The 22830-nt window shown below is 41.5% G+C and overlaps 1 protein-coding gene across 2 annotated transcripts in view; it reads right to left on the bottom strand.

The window, feature by feature from the left end:
* Window positions 1-3836: 3836 nt before the first annotated feature.
* Window positions 3837-22830, bottom strand: part of LOC108697311 (attractin-like protein 1) — a 294681-nt gene continuing 275687 nt past the window's right edge. For both annotated transcript variants that reach the window (XM_041570808.1, XM_018227238.2), the window contains exons 29-30: window positions 20991-21105; window positions 3837-5322 (exon numbers count right to left, since the gene is read on the bottom strand). In XM_041570808.1, the coding sequence (XP_041426742.1) occupies window positions 5198-5322; window positions 20991-21105 (240 nt within the window). In that variant the 3' untranslated portion in view covers window positions 3837-5197. The remainder of the gene's footprint in view (window positions 5323-20990; window positions 21106-22830) is intronic.

Genomic DNA, 22830 nt, shown 5'->3' with positions numbered 1-22830 from the left:
CAAAGCATATACCTTACTACCTATACATTGGGGGGATTGTATTATCTGTATATTATCTGTATGGTATCTGTATGGTATCTGTATAATATCTGTATAGTATATGTATAGTAACTGTATAATATCTGTATAGTATCTGTATATTATCTGTATAATATCTGTATATTATCTGTATAGTATCTGTATATTGTCTGTATAGTATCTGTATATTATCTGCATAATATCTGCATATTATCTGTATAGTATCTGTATAGTTTTGTATAGTATCTGTAAAGTATCTGTATATTGTCTGTATAGTATCTGTATATTATATGTATAGTATCTGTATATTATATGTATAGTATCTGTATATTGTCTGTATTGTATCTATATATTATATATATAGTATCTGTGTATTGTCTGTATAGTATCTGTATTGTATCTGTATATTATCTGTATATTATCTGTATAGTATCCGTATATTGTCTGTATAGTATCTGTATTGTATCTGTATATTATCTGTATATTATATGTATAGTATCTGTATATTGTCTGTATAGTATCTGTATTGTATCTGTATATTATATGTATAGTATCTGTATTGTATCTGTATATTATCTGTATATTATATGTATAGTATCTGTATATTGTCTGTATAGTATCTGTATTGTATCTGTATATTATCTGTATAGTATCCGTAAATTGTCTGTATAGTATCTGTATATTATCTGTATATTATATGTATAGTATCCGTATATTGTCTGTATAGTATCTGTATTGTATCTGTATATTATCTGTATATTATATGTATAGTATCCGTATATATTGTCTGTATAGTATCTGTATTGTATCTGTATATTATCTGTATATTATATGTATAGTATCCGTATATTGTCTGTATAGTATCTGTATTGTATCTGTATATTATATGTATAGTATCTGTATTGAATCTGTATATTATCTGTATATTATATGTATAGTATCTGTGTATGCCTCTGGAACATCTCGACCATCTTTGCAGCCAAAAGTAGAAGAACCTTTATTGTATTTAATGTCCCCCATCTTTATAATGACACATCAGAGGCATCGGCTGGGCTTTGTCACCCCCAAAAAGAACAAAAATTCAGAAAACGTTGGAAACATTCATCAGGTTCAAACCCATAAAAACACAATTTATTTGAATAAACGTTGCATTTTTTTTGGCCAGATGCAACAAAAACCTGTAAATGAGGCCGATACAAACTGTACATTGTGTTTTCTATATATTTATATATTTATACCTTTTGTACATTTGGATTTCAGCCAAACAAAGCCGACGAGTCTCAACTGAAATACAAAATTAAACATTTAAAAAAAAAAAAAAAACGGAGAAGAAAAAACTCTTTATATTACTCCATGACATCACCATGACATCACAGTCACATGCACTCACCTACGATTCCCATTGTAAACAATAAACCAAAAGAAAGTCACAGCCATTTGGGAAAATTCACTAGAACTCACATTCAGCGGTTTTCTCCCCCATGACTTGATGTCGTTGTGTTAAAATATTCATTCCTCGCTTTTTATTTACAAATTTATAGAAAATCCAAAAATCGTCTGTGTGAATTTTCACCGAAACGTTCAATTCGTATTTTTATAGGGGTTGTGCACCTTTAAATTAACTGTTAGTAGGATGTAGAGAGGGATATTCCGAGACAATTTGCAATTAGTTTTCATTTATTATTATTTAAGGTTTTTGACTTATTTAGCTTTGAAACCTTTTAGGGGCAGATTTGGAAATTCGAATAAAAAAAGACCAACTGGAATTTATTTAAAAAATAGACGTTTTTTTTTGCGGGTGAATAAGCTGTAATTGATCGAATTTTTTATTTTCAGACAAAAAGAAACATTTTCAAAGTCCACCAATTAACTCCAAATAGGTTCTAGGAGGGATAGCGTATGGTGGAAGTCGAAGTTTTAAAGAGAGATAAATTTCAATATTCAAATTTTAAAATTTTGGATTATTCCCTAGTCGAAGTACACAAAAATACCTCGAAACTCGATTTATTTTTTGACCCTTGATAAATCTGCCCCTTAGTGTGTTATAAAATGGCCAGTTCTAAGCAGCTTTTCAACTGCCCTTCATTTTTCTTTTTTATAGTTTTTAAATATTTCCCTTTTTCTTCTGACTTTTTCCAGCTTTCAAATGGGGGTCACTGACCCCATCTAAAAAACAAATGCTCTGTAAGGCTAAAAATGTATTGTTATTGTTTCTTTTTATCCCTCATCTTTCTATTCAAGCCTCTCCTATTCATAGTCTAGTCTCTTATTCAAATCAGTGCATGGTTGCTATGGAAATTTGGACCTTAGCAACCAGACGGCTGAAATTACAAACTGGAGAGCTGCTGAATAAAAATCAATAAATAAGTGAAAAACAACAAATAATAAAAAGAAAACCAATTGTAAATTGTCTCGGAATATCCCTCTCTCCATCATACTAAGGGGCAGATATATCAAGGGTCGAATTTCAAAGTAATGGGAGTTTTTTAGAACTTGGAAATTCGAATAAAAAAGACCAACAAAATGTATTAAAAAATTTTACTTTTTTTTCTGCAGGTGAATAGGCCGCATTCGTTTAAATTCGAATAGTTCCAATCAAAGTATCATCGTATTCGATCAAATTCGATTAGAAGTTTTTGAAAAAGTCCACCAATTGACACCAAGTAGGTTCTAGGAGGTCCCCCATAGGCTAAAACAGCAAATCGGCAGGTTTTTAGATGGTAAATGGGCAAAGTTGAATTTTTAAAGCAACCGTAGATGATAAATTTCGATATTCAAATTTTCTAATTTATTTCAAATTCAAATCAAATTTGATCTATTCCCTAGTCGAAGTCGAATAGCTCGAAATTCGAATTTTTTTTTTACTTCGAATTTTCTCTTCGACCCTTGATAAATCTGCCCCTAAACGTTAATTTAAAGGTGAACAATCCCTTTAAAAACAAATTCTAAGCAGGAAATCCCCAAATTGTGCCCTGAACATTTTTTTAATATTTGCTGACCTTTCATATTGATATTTGAGTAGAATTCTGTAAGAAGGGCACGAATGCTCCCATTGGATCCAATGCTTTGTAACACTTTTAGGGGGAGCGAACCCAGAAAACAATGAAAAAAAAACAAAAAAACATTAGTAAATAGTGGGAAAATACTACAAAAATATGATTTTCCGAATGTATAAATAAACGGACTTAAATTGACTCACAAAAACGCATAGGAATGTTAATACCCATATTGATGGAGCAGCAAAGGGTGGCTGCTAATTGGCTAATAAAAGTGCATTGCACAAGAGCAGTTACCCATAGCAACAGCACCGGATTTCTATGCATCCCGCCCTTCTACTACACCAATGCCAATCTCTGGATTTTTCCAGGGGAGCTGCTTCACAAATTTGGGAACATTTTTAGAATTTTGATTTTTTTTTCTTTTCTAATTGTCATTGGCGGATCAGATCTATGTGCCGATGGGTCGTTATGGGTAACGGCGCTAGTGCTATTAAGCACTCGTGTTAATTAATGATTTTTTGATCTGCGTTGGACCAAGCATCAGAGGGGCCCCGTAGGTTGGAAAACAAAGGGAAATAATAATGTGTAAATATTCCCAGATATTTCAGGTTTGTCGTTCCTAAGTATATTGATTAATATCATTGTTTTCCGTGCCTCCTTTTTTTTTAGGGATGCACCGAATCCAGGATTCAGCCGAATCTTTCTGTCCGGCCGAACCTAATCCGAATCCTAATTTGCATATGTAAATTAGGGGCGGGAGAGAACTTGTGTGACTTTTTGTCGCAAAACAAGGAAGTAAAAAATGTTATTATAGGATTCGGATTCAGTTCGGCATTCGGCCGAATCTTTTGCGAAGGATTCGGGGGTCCGGCCGAATCCAAAAAAGTGGATTCGGTGCATCTCTACTTTTTTCCCCCCTGATTCTGCAGGCCCTGGATTTTGGCCTCTTCTGATACAAAAGCCAAATCTAATTGTCCGAGTTGAAGTACAAGCTCTGCTGCCCAATACATTTCTCTTTCCTTTTCTGACACAAAAGAAGAACCTTAAAATAAACCGAGACAATTTTGGGGAAAAGCTGAAAATCTGTTAAAATGAAAGAAAAAAAAAAGCGCCTTCTTGGTTTATTCTCAAAGTCTGAAATTTAGAGGGAAGGAAAAAAGTTGAATTCCGAGGGAAATGGTGGGGAGAAATCCATAAATAAAGATAATAATACTGCGTTGGAAGCTCTGACCTGTCCGATGGCCAAACTTTTATTCGATATTTCACCGTAAGGAATTGGCGTGGATTTGGCCGCGGATTATACGACTTGTTAATAAAACGGATTGAATGTCCCTGGAAAGGAAGCCAAGTGGTGATGTGATGATCCAAGATGGGAAGTACCATTGTGAAACACTGAACCCCACACCTCGCGTATTTACAGTCCTGAGGCCTCGGTTCCTGCTAATGTGGATGAGGCCCTTCACCCCTCCCCCTGTGTCCCATTGAGCTTGCCCAGGGTTGGGTTTAGGGGTGCTGGGTGCAAAACAGACTTATATCAAGTGGGAATGTCCAACGTACGTCCCTTCAGCTCCTCCTTCTCTTCAGCAGCCAACGGGCCACAGGTTGGGCATCACTTGACCATCTTGTCCGCCATATTGCTCTGCTCTTCCGGCACCAAACTGGAGCCCCCTAATGACAGTTGGGCTGAACACAAGTAACATTTCCAGTTAGGACCCAATGCCTCCCCCCCCCCCGCCCCATAACCCACTGGTTTCCACTAGTAACCACATGCTGCATTCTCCCCTTTCCAGAACTCAAAAGAATCCAGATTGAAGGAATTATTATTTCCGCATGATATTTACAAGGAAGAGGATTTTTCCTAAATGGTTTAATATAATTTGAAGCGTTTCCGATGTCTCTCCGTGACTCGCGTCCCACATCCAAGTGTCTCTGCTTTAAATAAAAGTCCATTTTTTGTCTCATCAGTCGGCCCAAAGCCTCAGCACCGGCCACATTCATACAAAGTCTCAGCCCCGCCGCTGCCTGCACTGGTCACAGACATGATGGTCGGAGAGGTCCCCTGACCCCCAGAACATTTGTCCCCCCATGATAACTGATGGCGCAAGCAGAGCGTTCAGAGGAAACCGTTTGATTGGGGGTCGTGAGCGACACTGTCACAATTCTGCCGCCCGGTCGCTGCCTCAAACACAGGTTCCCTGTCTGGTCGGAGGGTGAGGCTTCCGATTGCGAATGCAGGAACTTTTATCCTTACAGTCCAACGACTTCTGATGGGAAATGTCGATCAATGCGCTGGCGATCGCAATCCCTGCAGATACAGAAGCAACAACATTATTAGTATTATTATTATTATATATGATACTCTTATACATTCATAATGACTATAGTAAAAGAACTTTTAATATACAGAGAAATATTCCTTTATACTTGTTTTTTAGACATGAAGAGAGAATCACTTATATGAGAATATAAGAAGTCTTCTAATATCCTTATCATTTACAGTAGGGGGTACATTATCCCTTATAATACATGAGTGATACTCATAGTTCCCTGTATAACTCAGCCTGCAGCCTTGTGCCTTTATATAGTCACAGACCCCTCAGTGACTTCTAATATCCTTATCATTTACAGTAGGGGGTACATTATCCCTTATAATACATGAGTGATACTCAGAGTTCCCTGTATAACTCAGCCTGCAGCCTTGTGCCTTTATATGGTCACAGACCCCTCAGTGACTTCTAATATCCTTATCATTTACAGTAGGGGGTACATTATCCCTTATAATACATGAGTGATACTCAGAGTTCCCTGTATAACTCAGCCTGCAGCCTTGTGCCTTTATATGGTCACAGAACAACCCCTCAGTCACTTCTAATATCCTTATCATTTACAGTAGGGGGTACATTATCCCTTATAATACATGAGTGATACTCAGAGTTCCCTGTATAACTCAGCCTGCAGCCTTGTGTCTTTATATGGTCACAGAACAACCCCTCAGTGACTTCTAATATCCTTATCATTTACAGTAGGGGTACATTATCCCTTATAATACATGAGTGATACTCAGAGTTCCCTGTATAACTCAGCCTGCAGCCCTGTGTCTTTATATGGTCACAGAACAACCCCTCAGTGACTTCTAATATCCTTATCATTTACAGTAGGGGGTACATTATCCCTTATAATACATGAGTGATACTCAGAGTTCCCTGTGTGCAGCCATCAGGCCTAATACGAGTGAAGCTTTAGTCTGTCAGGGGCCTGAGATTGAAAAGTGACAGATTGAGAAACCCCCATGAGCGGCTGAGCCATAAATCCACGTCTATTGATTTCCCACTAAAGTCTCGTTATTCCGTGTCAGCCAATAGGGAGAGTCCCCTGTATCTCACAAAACATTTTCACTTTCCATTTCTTCCTGTCGGTCAATTGAACTGTCAGAAACTCCACTGATCCGTGACTCCAGCTCGGGCCCCAAGGTGATAATAAAGCTCTTTATTAAATTGGGGAGCACAGAGCTCACACCAATTACAAATTGCCTCAGAATATCCCTCTCTACATTATACTAACAGTTAATTTAAAGGTGCACAACCATTTAATACTCATAATAATGTGAAGGTGCAATCTCTGGGGGTACTGGCAAAGGAGGGGACAGATTTTCTATCACGGTCCCTATCACATTCACATCAGTCCCTGCCCCAGTGAGCTTACAATCTAAGGTCCCTATCACATTCACATCAATCCCTGCCCCAGTGATCTTACAATCTAAGGTCCCTATCACATTCACATCAGTCCCTGCCCCAGTGAGCTTACAATCTAAGGTCCCTATCACATTCCCATCAGTCCCTGCCCCAGTGAACTTACAATCTAAGGTCCCTATCACATTCCCATCAGTCCCTGTCCCAATGAGCTTACAATCTAAAGTCTCTATCCTAGGGCAGGAATCACGTCTGGTCTGAGTGCAGCCTCATCTCCTGATATGAAAGAAATACAATTAACCAGGGGAGCGATTCATTATGTTCAGCTTCTGGCCACAAGAATTTCATTTGTTGCCACGAGATGAAGAGCAGACGCCACGTGCAGAAACAGACGCCATGTTTAGGGTCACTGGTTATATGGGATGGATTTAATCAAGGACATAACTGGGCCGAAAGAAAAAACAAATGTCCTTTAAAGGGGAACTCCACCAACAAATTGTTGTTGTTTCGGGCTCAGCTGCTGTCACTATGAATATTCCACTAAAACCATCACAAAACCTCAATTAAAGGGGAAGCTTCCTGTTTTCAAAATATCTCAACAAATCAAGAAAATAATGGCAAATTGCATTTACTTTACCCCTAATGGGCACAGAACTGATTTATGTGATACGTTTAATGCGTTTTATATAAAATCTAAGCCATAAAAGAGAAGATTTCATGTGACTTGTGCTCTGATAAACTTCAATCACTCTTTACTGCTGTACTGCAAGTTGGACTTATATCACCCCTTCCCTTTCCCCCCAGCAGCCTAACAACAGAACAATGGGAAGGTAACCAGATAGCAGCTCCCTAACACAAGATAACAGCTGCCTGGTAGATCTAAGAACAACACTCAATAGTAAAATCCAGGTCCCACTGAGACGCATTCAGTTACATTGAGAAGGAAAAACAGCAGCCTGCCAGAAAGCATTTCTCTCCTAAAGTGCAGGCACAAGTCACATGACCAGGGGCAGCTGGGAAACTGACAATATGTCTAGCCCCATGTCAGATTTCAAAATTGAATATAAAAAAATCTGTTTGCTCTTTTGAGAAATGGATTTCAGTGCAGAATTCTGCTGGAGTAGCACTATTAACTGATGTGTTTTGAAAAAAACTTGTTTTCCGATGACAGGATCCCTTTAAGGAAGGGAAAAGCCGGGCAGTCTGTGGTTAAATAGTCAGTGCAATATATTTTAATATACCAACAAACAGCTTCATTAAGTATGAAAGGTTAATTAGAGGTGTATGAGTTGTTAGTGGGATCAGTAGGAAACAGCGCCGTCTGCAAAATCTCTATAAAGTGTTTGCTGAGCTCCAATAGTTTATAGTCTCATTAACTGTCGGCTCGTTACTGACGCGCTTTCTACTTCTTCTAAACCTTTAACAGCCGAGATTTTAATTCCGCAGTAATCTGATTTCTCTAAAAATTTACCCAGTCTCAGGCGCTTCTCTCTCACCATTTAGGGCTGAACCACACGCTGCGCGTTCTTCGCGGAAGCGCAGGCTGCACGTCGGATGCGTCGAATATCATGTAAATAATAGAAATGTCGCATCTACAAACTGCGTGTATCCGACACGACTGTCAGATGAAAAAGCAACATGCAACGTTCGCATCCGACAGTCGTGTCATGTTAGATGCATGCAGTTTGCACCTGCTCGCCAATCGCATTTCAGCATATTGCAGGGAGAGAGGGCGCAATAAAGCCTGTCAGTCACTCACAATGTGCAGCATTGGGAAACCTCCAGGGCTGGGAAAGGACCCCAAGGTATAGAGCAACCCCCCAATACTAGCAGCCCCCCACAACATGCTGTAATGCAACTCACACCGGAAATGACCCAGTCCCTAAAGTGCCACAATTTAATGCTGAAATTCTGGGAAATTGCACATTTACACATAGTACTGCATTAAAACCCTTGTCGTTTTTTGGATCTGAGGGAAAACTAAAATTATTAATATAGATGTATTATTATTACTACTTTTAATTGTACATCTTTCATCTTATTTCTATTCAGGCCTCTCCTATTCATATTCCAGTCTCTTATTCAAATCAGTGCATGGTTGCTAGGGGAATTAGGATCCTAGCAACAAGATGGCGGAAACTGCAAACTGGAGAGCTGCTGAATAAAAAGCTAAATAAGTCAAAAACCACAAATAATAAAAAATGAAAACCAATCACAAATTATCTCAGAATATCCCTCTCTACGTCATACAAACAGTTAATTTAAAGGTAAACAATCCCTTTAAGTTCCCCTTTAAGGGTTGGCTGAAATGAGATCTTCCAAAAAGTGCTTCTGAATTCAGACAAATTCCTACTCAAACCCTGGATTTATTCCTAGCAGCAAAAGGTAAATTCCGCCCCTAAAATATATTCACATTGACCAAAGTTTTCCCAGTAAAATTTGCCGTTTTCAGAGAATACTGTAAATATTAATAATAGGGATGCACCGAATCCAGTATTTGGTTTGAGATTCGGCCAGGATTTGGCCATTTTCAGCAGGATTCAGATTCGGCCGAAGCCTTCTGCCCGTCCGAACCAAATCCAAATTTGCATATGCAAATTAGGGGAGGGATTTTTTATCAAAAAACAAGGAACTACAAAATGTTTCCTTCTTCACAGACCTAATTTACATATGCAAATTAGGATTTGGATTTGTTTCGGTATTCAGCCAAATCATTCGCGAAGGATTTGGGTGTTCAGCCAAATCCAAAATAGTGGATTTGGTGCATCCCTAATTAAAATCTTTTCTGGAAATTATAGGAATACAAATTTCTAATTATCTGATGGCTAAATCGTTTGCTCTCTATATTTATTTTTGGCAAATCCGTTAGAAATGGCGTCGCTCCGCAGAAACGCCGGACAGATAATTATTGATGTTTTGCTGTTGATCGTGCCCTTTACTAAAAGGCTACAAATGTCACAAAAACGATGGCGTGACTCGGGGCCTCGAACTGCGAGGTACTCTGCGGGTTTGTTGCCATGGAAACCCCCAAAAAGGTGAAAATGACATTCGCTGGTCAGGAAAGGTTAACAGACCTATAATTACTGATGTTGTTGCCAACGACCCCCGTGGTAGATTTTCCCACACGTGATCCTTTAATTTGGTCTCATTTGTATAAGAAAAAAAATCAGATGCAAAATACATGGAAAAGAAATCAATTTCCACTAATCAACATAAAAAAGCCCCCCAGTCTCTATTTTATTAATTTGCCCCACTTTCGGGTAGAAATTTATATTTCAAAATTATTTAGGGGTCCTATGTATAAACCATCAACCTCAAAATGGGCCAAATTCTTCCCTTTTTACATATTTATATATATTTATTTTTAGGGATGTACCGAATCCACTATTTTGGATTAGGCCAAACCCCCAAATCCTTTGCAAAAGATTCGGCCGAATACCGAACCAAGTCCTAATTTGCATATGCAAATTACGGCTGGGAAGGGGAAAACATTTTTTACTTCCTTGTTTTGTGACAAGAAATCATCGGATTTCCCTCCCCGCCCCAAATTTGCATATGCAAATTAGGATTCGGTTCAGCCGGGCAGAAGGATTTGGCCGAATCCTAGCCAAATCCCGAACTGAATCCTGCATCCCTATTTATTTATTTATTTATAACTAATATTCTGCCATTATTTTCTAAATTCCTTCCAGATATCAAAGTATTGACTTAAAGGGGTAGTTCACATTTAAGTTAACTTATAGAATGGCTGCTTCCAATTGGTCTTCATTATTTACTTACTATATTTTTTGTATTATTTGCCTTCTTCTTCTGACTCTTCCCAGCTTTCAAATGGGGGTCACTGACCCCATCGAAAAAAGGCTACACATTTATTATTATTGTTACTTTTTATTCCTCATCTTTCTATTCAGGCCTCTCCTATTCATATTCCAGTCTCTTATTCAAATCAGTGCATGGTTGCTAGGGGGACTTGGACCCTGGCAACCAGATGGCTGAAATTACAAACTGGAGAGCTGCTGAATAAAAAACGAAATAAGTAAAAAAACACAAATAATAAAAAATGAAAACCAATTGCAAATTGTCTTGGAATATTCCTCTCTACATTACACTAACAGTTAATTTAAAGGTGAACAACCCCTTTAATTCAAGTTTTGATGACGTGTCCATATTCTACTTGGGGGGCCAAAGAGCAATTTCTGTAAAACCCAGTGCAAACACCTAATGAACCTAATGTTCAAGGTGCAATTCAGGGACACGTATAGAGGTGCAGCCATTCCTACTTTTGACCACTCCCCTTTAAACCACACCCAATTAAAGTCACAGTCACTTCATTGATTTCTTGAAATATTTCCCCATATTGGCTGCTGTATAATCTCATGTATGCAGATTATCTCAATAACAGTAATAAAATCAAACAAAGTTCCCAAGCAGAACATGGTCAAATGGGTCCCAAGGCCCAACAAGGCCAACAAGTTGTGCAATGGGCAATGGTACAAACCCACATGGAGAGTTTGGGGTATTTAGGTGAATAAAGTGAGTGGTATCACGACCCCAAACTTTGGTGGAGTCAGTCCAATTTACAGGGGACTCCCCCTGCAGGATATTTGGGGATCAAACTGTAGGATGATTTCCTATTCACTATGCAAAGAACCATTTCCCAGAGATCCCCAGTGTCCGGATCTAAAGGGCAATTGCGAATATCAGGAGGAGATAAACTGATAAAATTCCTCTTCTGTTAGAGACACGACTTCCCTTTCTACCAACACAACCACAATGAAGCCTTAACGGCCCATGTTATTATTTTTATTGCTGCGCTGAATCATATTTTATGGTAGATTTCTACTACTCAGTTCTCATTAATCGATAGGAAAGAACTTAAACAAAAACATTTTTATTTTGCCTTATTTATTTTACTGCCTGACTGTTCCTCCAGCACAAACCAGCGGCTACAGAACGGAGAGGAGACGCTCTTTCATTATGCGCCCAATGAGAAGCTTGAGTCTGGCCAAATTGACCAATCAGAGGAGTTTGCTGAGCTGCATCAGAGGATTAATCCCATAGCTGCTGTGTAATGATTGTGATCTCCTGTGCCAAGGCTGCCCTAACTGAAGAGCCCAGTATTCACTACAGTGATGGCAAGACCCAGGGCAAAAACCAAAATGCAGACTGGTGAACACTGAGTGTTACTGTTGCCCATCTTGCCCTGCTTTCTCCATTGTAACGTCCTGTCACCCCCCTTGCCAGCAATTTCCTATTCTACCGCTACCATGTTGTCCTTGTTGACTCCTACTGTCCATCTTGTCCTTCTATCGACTCCTTCTTTGTCTCCATCAGGCCCTATTCTTTCTTCTTGCGCTACTGTCTCCATCTTGCCCTACTGTCTCTATCTTGTCCTACTGTCTCCATCTTGCTCTACTGTCTCCATCTTGTCCTACTGTCTCCAACTTGTCCTACTGTCTCCATCTTGTCCTACTGTCTCCATCATTCTCTACTGTCTCCATCTTGCCCTGCTGTCTCTATCTTGTCCTACTGTCTCCATCTTGCTCTACTGTCTCCATCTTGCCCTACTGTCTCCCTCTTGCCCTACTGTCTCCATCTTGTCTTACTGTCTCCAACTTGTCCTACTGTCTCCATCTTGCCCTACTGTCTCCATCTTGTCCTACTGTCTCCAACTTGTCCTACTGTCTCCATCTTGTCCTACTGTCTCCATCATTCTCTACTGTCTCCATCTTGCCCTACTGTCTTGCCCTACAGTCTCCATCTTGCCCTACTATCCCCATCTTGTCCTACTGTCTCCATCATTCTATACTGTCTCCATCTTGCCCTACTGTCTCCATCATTCTCTACTGTCTCCATCTTGTTATGCTCTACTTGCTCTCGCACATTATTCTTTCCTACAATTCTGATATGAATACTAAACTACTTATGAGGCCCAGGGCAGTCACTTATTTTCGGACGCTCCTACAGAATTATAAGTTACACAAACATATAATTCATATCCGTTCTAAGTCCATGAATTTGTGTGTGGGGGAGGAGGGGGGATTGGAATTTGAACCAATGACAGATTTGCTGCCTTCTTTACCCATCAAGTCACGTATTGCTTGATCCCCAAACTAGTACAATGCCCTGGTAGTGACCGTTATATGCCGGGTTGACCTTCCAGCCTTAAGAGGCCGATATGGGAAGAACAGATGCAAGGACACAGCCTACAACATTTTCCGAGGCAGAATCCATCCATATTCATCTAACCTTGATATATTGCTTCCCTGGAAGAATCAGATCTCAGGAACATAAAGGTGCAGTTAGTGAATGAATGTCTGTACGTGACCTGGGGACAAAAACCCATAACATTATCCAAACACGGCTAATAAACGGCAGAGCTTGTCGGATGATTAATTGCACCCCCTCCTGTATAAAAGATGTTGTAGCCGCTGTGTGCTGGAGGGGGATCAGCAGAGCCTTGCCATTCACAGGATGGTACCTGATTAACTCACGGAGAGCAATCTGCTCTGCTAATCACTGTTCTGCGGGATTTAGTGCTCCGTCTTCCTACCATTTCTCTGCTGCTGTCACTGAATAGAGTCTTTCAGGTTCCAGCCTTATGTGGCCATAGACGTTACAATTATGAACTTTCCTGGAAAAGACGTTCCCAAGAAAGATCGTTAGTTTCAATACACACGTGTAGAGCTGAATGGTCAGATATACAATAGAAACAATAGAATTCTACCTGTATCTGATGATTCAGCAGTAACAGGGGCCAATGTTTGGGTCCCTTTAAAGGCTCCCTTTCAAAATTTTCCAGGCAACCTGATCAACCATACACACACTGAATATCATATGAAAATTTGCTTTGTCCGATATTACACAAGTAGGAGATATCTGGATTCCCTCTAGATAACAGGAGACATCCCTGGTGTTGGGGTGCCGGGGGTCCCATAGTTATTCGTTCTCTATCCTCGTCTCTTAATTCACCTTCTTCCACCTTGGAATTTCTTCCAAATTTATCTTGCCCCTCCCTTCTTCTCTTCTATTTGGTCTTCACTCCCCACTTGGATCCTCCTTTTTCCTTCTCCCTATTCTCCTTACTCTGCCTCATATTCTCTCTTTTCCCACCTCTATCTGTCTGATAAAGATGCATCAAATCCATGATTTAAACAAAACTCACCACTTGTTTGTTGGGGACCTTCAGTTTAGAGGCAGTTAGAGTGGGATTTGTGGGTTGCACTTTGCCTTTATCTCTGCGTTACCCACTCGTTGTGCCACAGAGACCCATCGGTCATCAAATTGCCCATTCGGTCCCCATCCGATGGGGTTTTCAAACCTGCCTGATCCATATCTGGCCAATTCTCCCCTCCGGAGGGGCAACAGTTGTACGGGCACCTTTCCAATCAAACAGCAATCACAAGACAAAGCCTCCAATATAATATTATAATGGGGCTACAATGTTGCACCGGGTTATTCATCTTCCTTGCGCATAAAAGAAGGGCAGCGACTCGGCGGGATGGGGTTTTTGTGCTGCTTTATAAGTTTATTGGCAACATCTGGAGAAGTAACGGGGCTTTTTACAAGCTTTCAGAAAGACATAAAAGTAAAGTGTATATTTGTTTTGTGTCGCATTTCCAAAGCAGGTAGCGTTTATGTGACTTATAAAGAGGGGAAAAAACTCTCTGTAATGGATCATTGTGCCAATTGTGCCTCTCTGTTGCTAAATGTAATGTCTGGGGATGGGCTGAAAGCTTTTGGGTCTCTATTCTGCTACACAGTGTTCCACACAACAGCATCGGCGAAAGGGAATCTCATCAGATAAAATCACTGAAATTGTCTCTTCCACTTGTTCCTCTGCACCTTCATATGAGCGGCTCTCTCAGCACCTAGTGCACCCAGTTTCTCATCTATAGTGGTCCTGAGGTTCCATTGCTGGGGCCACAATGATTAGTATTGTTGCTGCACGTTACTGGGGTGCAGCAGTTCATTTGCTGGGGCCACAGTGATCAGTATTGTTTGCTGCAAATTACTGGGGTCCCTGAGGTTCCATTACTGGCGACACAGTGATTGATATTTTTGCTGCACATTGCTGGGGTCCTAAGGTTCCATTGCTGGGGTCCTACGATTTCATTGCTGGGGACACAGTGACTGACATGGTCCTGAGTTTGATTCTAGCCAGGCTGTTATTTCCATGCTGTATATTTTCACCCTGTTTGCCGTCTCCAAAAAAAATGAATTGGCTCCTCATCATTCTTGTGCATGGGTGGGGCTTTAGACTGTGAGCTCCGCAGAGGCAGGATCTAATGGGAACAATAGTTATCTTTTCTGTGTAACATGTAAACATGATACGAATAACAGATGATGGTAATAAGGGAAGTTCCACCAAAGTATGTCTACTTTCCTCACAGCCAAGGGATGCTGGGAGTTGCAGGACAGGTGGGAGTTCCCTGATATGAAAATTAAACGACTAATCTTATTTTTAAAACAGAAATGTTATTGCCCCTTCTTCCCAATTGCTCATGTTTGCATTTATTCTTGCATGAAGAGGGACTTTGAGTTATGGGTGGGAGCTGCCATATACATTTCCATTGCTTTTCTAAAGGTTGACTGTTCCTTTTCTGAATATTAAAGCATTATTTATTTGCTACAATTTCCATGGAAGGAAATTGAACACAGTGCGAGACGAGCGCAGAAAATAAATCGGTCGCTAAATAAACAATTCCATGTATTCCCAGATGCCCCATAAGGCAAAGTCTTCGGAATTGATGTCACCCTTCTGCCGTTTCATTGGCTGTAAATCAGGGGGCTCCCAGCCCAAGCTCCGATTGGTGGATATTGCCATAGACATTGTATATATTTACAGCAATGACTTTAACAGAAAAGAGCCATTAATTCAGCGCAGACTTTACTGCATGTGCCAATGCGTCGACAGAAATGCAATCTGGCAAATACCTGCGTCATTTCCTCAGTGTGGTGAATTATTTGGTGCTATGGAGCCCGATGCAACTCATACGCGCCATGAAATAGATGCAACAACTGCAGTTAATATAAAATTATCCACCATTACAAATATAACGATAAAATATCTGCGCCTGTCCCACTGCACCAGTGTTAGTTTTATATATATGGGTGCCGGGCGCCAGAAGGTCCCACTTAGCACCGAGCATTTCCGTATCACAGACGTCCTTTTATTTAAGATTATTCTCTTTGTTTTACTCTTTCCTTCTTCTCTGAGCTTAAAAGTGGCAAAAAAACAATTGGCGCAGCTCCGCCGCGTGATTATAAACTGCGAGACGCCGTCAGTTCCCTCAAACTCACACGGATTTAGTCATCTGTTCTGTTCCAAGTGAGACTTCTATCCCCGACCCAAGAACCTTCAAATCACAACAAATCATGAATTATTCCCTTTCAAGTACTGGGAAATTGTACAGATCTTAACCAACTTTGTTCTGTGTCCCGACTGAACTTGTGCCTGAAATTCTCTGCTTTTGTCTTTCTCTTATGGAAGGAATGTGGGACAGACAGAACGGGGGGGGGGGGTTATAGAGTTAGGGGTTAATAATATATATATATAATATAGGCACCATCTCTCCCTACTATACCTGCTATCCCACAGTCACACTCCCTTCCCAGAGACTATTATCCACTGTTACTATAGACACATCTCTCCCTACTATACCTGCTATCCCACAGTCACACTCCCTTCCCAGAGACTATTATCCACTGTTACTATAGGCACCATCTCTCCCTACTATACCTGCTATCCCACAGTCACACTCCCTTCCCAGAGACTATTATCCACTGTTACTATAGGCACCATCTCTCCCTACTATACCTGCTATCCCACAGTTACACTCCCTTCCCAGAGACTATTATCCACTGTTACTATAGGCACCATCTCTCCCTACTATACCTGCTATCCCACAGTCACACTCCCTTCCCAGAGACTATTATCCACTGTTACTATAGGCACCATCTCTCCCTACTATACCTGCTATCCCACAGTCACACTCCCTTCCCAGAGACTATTATCCACTGTTACTATAGACACCATCTCTCCCTACTATACTTGCTATCCCACAGTCACACTCCCTTCCCAGAGACTATTATCCACTGTTACTATAGACACATCTCTCCCTACTATACCTGCTATCCCACAGTCACACTCCATTCCCAGAGACTATTATCCACTGTTACTATAGGCACCATCTCTCCCTACTATACCTGCTATCCCACAGTCACACTCCCTTCCCAGAGACTATTATCCACTGTTACTATAGGCCACCATCTCTCCCTACTATACCTGCTATCCCACAGTTACACTCCCTTCCCAGAGACTATTATCCACTGTTACTATAGGCACCATCTCTCCCTACTATACCTGCTATCCCCACAGTCACACTCCCTTCCCAGAGACTATTATCCACTGTTACTATAGGCACATCTCTCCCTACTATACCTGCTATCCACAGTCACACTCCCTTCCAGAAGACTATTATCCACTGTTACTATAGACACATCTCTCCCTACTATACCTGCTATCCCACAGTCACACTCCCTTCCCAGAGACTATTATCCACTGTTACTATAGACACCATCTCTCCCTACTATACCTGCTATCCCAACAGTCACACTCCCTTCCCAGAGACTATTTATCCCACTGCTACTATAGACACATCTCTCCCTACTATACCTGCTATCCCACAGTCACACTCCCTTCCCAGAGACTATTATCCACTGCTACTATAGACACATCTCTCCCTACTATACCTGCTATCCCACAGTCACACTCCCTTCCCAGAGACTATTATCCACTGCTACTATAGACACATCTCTCCCTACTATACCTGCTATCCCACAGTCACACTCCCTTCCCAGAGACTATTATCCCACTGTTACTATAGGCACCATCTCTCCCTACTATACCTACTATCCCACAGTCACACTCCCTTCCCAGAGACTATCCACTGTTACTATAGGCACCATCTCTCCCTACTATACCTGCTATCCCACAGTCACACTCCCTTCCCAGAGACTATTATCCACTGCTACTATAGACACATCTCTCCCTACTATACCTGCTATCCCACAGTCACACTCCCTTCCCAGAGACTATTATCCCACTGTTACTATAGACACATCTCTCCCTACTATACCTGGACTAATTCAGGATAAAAAAGTGAAATTCGCCGCAGTGTCAGTAAATTCGGTTTCTCGGCGCTGTTAGAAATGACCCAGTTGAACACACACAGGAATGAACATGGAGAGAAAACAAATATGTTTTTATTGCCTCCTCAAAAGCCACTTTCCTTTGTTTATCTGGAGTGTTTCACATTGACATTAATTAGCTCTCGTTTGCGAGTCGTTTACAAACTCCGAGCTGACGACAATTCTCAGCATTCAGTTGCGGTCAGTTGTAAGGTCAATTGAAACAAAAGCAGTGGCCGGTGTAACAGACGAATGTAAGAGGGAGACTATTTGGGGCCCGGCCCGTTATTGCCGAATATATTGGTTACATCAGGTTCTGGTCACTTTTCGGTGCAGAAATGGAGCCAAGTTTCGTTGTAACGGGGACATTGCGGGGTCCATACTAATGAGGCCGGGAGTCTGTGTAACATCAGGGTCGGTGACACAAGCCAAATAAGCAGCAGATGTGCGGGGGAGATTTAGCAGCATATGATAAGCTCATTTGTCATCCCCCCCCGGCCCAATAACTCAATAAAGCCTGTAATGGTTCTGCAAATAAACAGATGGATGTCATCAGAAGCCAAGCGATGATGAACTGGCCGGGTCCCTGTCGTTACACATTTGCCCTGATACAGACGAGGCAGGAATAAAATAGGCCCTGTTTGCTAACTGTCCCCACGGGCCCCTTATATAACGGGACACCTCTATAAGCTCTTAAAGGGACAGGATGGGGGGGGGAATGGGAGTGACACAAGACCAAGGGACAGGGTTCCATGGGTTGTATCGGGGCTTCTGCCTCAGGGCCCCCCTCCGGACCCTGTGAGATGCTGCCTCAGCAGCTCCTGTGCGGCAAACCCACCCTGCCGGCCCAGTCCGACCCCAGACAACTTATCTTCCTTTAATTTGGATCTTCAGACTTAAAGTCTAGGCTGGTGTTGCCTCCAATAAATATATAGAGCAATCCTTGTTTTCACTTTCCTGAAGACGGCTCGAGTGTTCACAGCCGAAACGTTGAAATAAAGGCATTTTGATTTTGAGTCCTTGGAGTGCGGTTTGTGCGATGTGAATATATATATATATATATACTGTGTATAATATATATATATATATATATATATATATATATATATATATATATACCTGCAGGGCCAGAACTAGGGGTAGGCAGAGTAGGCATGTGCCTAGGGCACAAAGCTGGGAGGGCGCCAGGCACGTACCTCCTCTGTCGCCTACCCCAAGTCCGGTTCCCTTCTCTTGCCGACTTTTCTCGGTTTGTGCGCTTCTGCGCATGTGCAAATTCACGCATGCGCACACGAGCCAACATACTAAAGGGGACAACCGGATACTGCTGGCGTGTTGGCACTATAATCAATAACCACCTATTTGTGACTCTCCCACTTAGTGCGTGCTCTTACCGGCCCACCAGAGTTATGTACAGATCAAATGACCCCTCAGTTTCTTCCAGCCCCCCTCTGAGACAATTGCTCGGGAATCTGCTCCAGGATTGTTCCTCGCTTTTTTCTTTTTCTTTTTGAAGTAAAGGTGGCAATAGACGCACAGATAATTTCAATACGATATTGGGCGAGTGTACGGCAGGAGGGATATTGGTCGGCTCGTCCATCGGTCAGGGGTCGCGCCGAGAATATTGGCCTGTTAAACTGTCAGATCCAGGTTGAATTCTATTGTTTCCACCTGTATATCTGACCATTCAGCTCTACACGTGTGTATTGAAAATGAACGATGTTTCCGGAGACCATTGGGAATTGTAACATCTATGGCCACCTTAAGGTTACAATTAAAATCTTACGTAACGTAGAGATGCCGGGGCCCAAGCTTTTATATCGTTGGGGTCTTCCTCGCTGCAATTCATCTTCCCAACAGAGAAACAGCAAATCCTGATATTTCAACTTCCTGTGGAACCTCAAATAAACGGAGAATATCTACAAGCGATGCTGCGCCAACGGTGAATTTATTTATTGCTGTTAACAAATCCACTCGCACGTGGCCAGTTCTGCTGCTCAGTGAACCCCAGAAAGCTTGTCAGGCCCCCGGGGGCCCCAGACTGGATGACTGATGTTTGTGCGTCTCCTCAGCGTGGGCACTCGCACAGTAAATACGGGAGATGCAGAGAGAATCATGAACAGAATTACCAGCGTTATTGCCAATAATAATCTGCTTTTATATCGGCACAGCACGTTCCCTCCATCCGCTCACCTCAACCAAACTGGTCATATTTACAAAGAAAATTTATTTTTCATCCTCAAATAAGTTCTGAGAACAATGTATCAGAGGGTTGGAGAAACACATAACAAAAATATGAAGACCAATTGCAAATTGTCTCAGAATACTAATTTCTATATCATTTAAAGATAAACAACCCTTTTAAAGGGATACCGTCATAGGAAAAAAAAAATTTCCAAAATGCATCAGGTAATAGTGCTGCTCCAGCAAAATTCTGCACTGAAATCCATTTCTCAAAAGAGCAAACAGATTTTTTTATATTCAATTTTGAAATCTGACATGGGGCTAGACATATTGTCAATTTCCCAGCTGCCCCATGTCATGTGACTTGTGCTCTGATAAACTTCAATCACTCTTTACTGCTGTACTGCAAGTTGGACTGATTAAACCCCCTCCCTCCGCCCCCCCCAGCAGCCAAACAAAAGAACAATGGGAAGGTAACCAGATAGCAGCTCCCTAACACAAGATAACAGCTGCCTGGTAGATCTAAGAACAGCACTCAATAGTAAAATCCAGGTCCCACTGAGACACATTCAGTTACATTGAGAAGGAAAAACAGCAGCCTGCCAGAAAGCATCTCTCCTAAAGTGCAGGCACAAGTCACATGACCAGGGGCAGCTGGGAAATTGACAAAATGTCTAGCCCCATGTCAGATTTCAAAATTGAATATAAAAAAAATCTGTTTTGGATTTCAGTGCAGAATTCTGCTGGAGCAGCACTATTAACTGATTCGTGATCCATGACAGTATCCCTTTAAGGCTATAGCTTATTGTGTGCCCAGAACATTCTATCCCTGGGTATCTTTGTTTATACATATGGGCAGGAGCTGCCATATTGTTTATTTACAGACTAACATCCAAATCTCTCTTACCTGATTGGCCGGGAGGAGGAAAACCCGATAGGCCTCTTGGCAAACAGAGAAAGACGGTAAGAACAGCAGCTTTGTTGCCAGAACACGGCTCAATGGCTATGGGCTTGGGGACCCCCTGCAAGAGAAACATCACACAATGTTACATCCATAGGAACTTCTTCCACAGAACTGAAAATTAAAATAATGTGAATTTCTTTGTTTAATTGTTATGTTTCCAGTCGATACTGAACTCGTCCCCGCAAGGCTCCTTGATAGCCAGAGACTGAAGGCTGTAGTTCAACAGAAGCCAGAGGCAGGACATTACGTCAACAAAAAGCCCAGCGCTCATTTACAGTAACATAATAACCCATGATACTGCATTAATTGGGGGCCCTGTGTGTTATATGTATTGTATGTTATATGTATGTTACATCCCTAGTCTTCATCTTGTCTTGCTGTCTTCATCCTGCCCTACTGTCTCCATCTTGTCTTAATGTCTCCATTCTGCCCTACTGTCTCCATCTTGCCCTACTGTCTCCATCTTGTCTTAATGTCTCCATTCTGCCCTACTGTCTCCATCTTGCCCTACTGTCTCCATCTTGTCCTACTGTCTCCATTCTGCCCTACTGTCTCCATCTTGCCCTACTGTCTCCATCTTGCCTTACTGTCTCCATCTTGCCCTACTGTCTTCATCTTGTCCTACTGTCTCCATCTTGCTCCTACTGTCTCCATGTTTCCAAACTCTCTCCATCTTGCTCTTACTGTCTCCATGTTTCCCAACATTCTCCAACTTGCTATTTTTTCTCAACTTTCCCTACTATCGCCATCTCACCCTACTGTCTCCACCTTGCCCTACTTACTCCATCTTCTCCTACTGTCTCATCTCGTCCTACTGTCTCCATCTTGACCTACTGACTTCATCTTCTCCTACTGTCTCCATCTTGTCCTACTGTCTCCATCTTCTCCTACTGTCTCATCTCGTCCTACTGTCTCCACCTTGCCCTACTTACTCCATCTTCTCCTACTGTCTCATCTCGTCCTACTATCTCCATCTTGACCTACTGACTCCATTTTCTCCTACTGTCTCATCTCATCCTACTGTCTCCATCTTGTCCTACTGTCTCCATCTTCTCCTACTGTCTCAATCTTGCCCTACTGTCTCCATCTTTCCCTACTGTCTCCATCTTTCCCTACTGTCTCCATCTTGCCCCACTAACTCCAACTTTACCAACCTCCCTAGTTACCCCAGACCCACTATAAATCTATATATGCCCTTGCTTAGTATAGAGCTCTGCAGAGAGAATGAAGAGAAGTATCTGGAAGAAGTGACACTAGAAGGTCAGATGGAGTTGCTGAGCAGATCTTGGATTGACTCCATACACAGACTCGGTTCCTCTGTGAGATACAGTCAGGCTGCTAATTATAATGCACGGCTTACGCATAACTGTCTTGCGAGCGGCAGTAACGGCTGAAATACAGGCGGCGCTGCCATTATCATTTGCTTCCATAAAAATAGGTTTTGAAAAACAAATAAAAATCAGTGGGAATGTTCTGTAAAAGCTTCGCTAACAAATGACTTATTATCAGCCGACACCTCCCAGCGCTGAGGGAAAACCATTGTTCCAAATCGATTCTTCCCAAAGCCTCAGTTTACAACAAAGGTTCCGCCATTCCGATGAGCACATTGTGTGTATTGTGTAAATATAGTCTGGACATAAAGACATCCTATTGTGTATCTGTTGTATCACTCCCTGCAAAACAATAGTATTAAGTGCTTATAGTGGTACTAAGTGTCCAGGTCTTGTTAGACCACCTGCAAACATCTTGTTGGGGGGCAGTAGCTTTCATAAGATAACATTCA

This window comes from Xenopus laevis, chromosome 7S (genome assembly GCF_017654675.1).
Source record: "Xenopus laevis strain J_2021 chromosome 7S, Xenopus_laevis_v10.1, whole genome shotgun sequence".
NCBI classification, from domain to species: Eukaryota; Metazoa; Chordata; class Amphibia; order Anura; family Pipidae; genus Xenopus; species Xenopus laevis.
The sequence above is the reverse complement of the archived record's forward strand: the minus strand, read 5'-3'. Positions and strand labels throughout refer to the sequence as shown.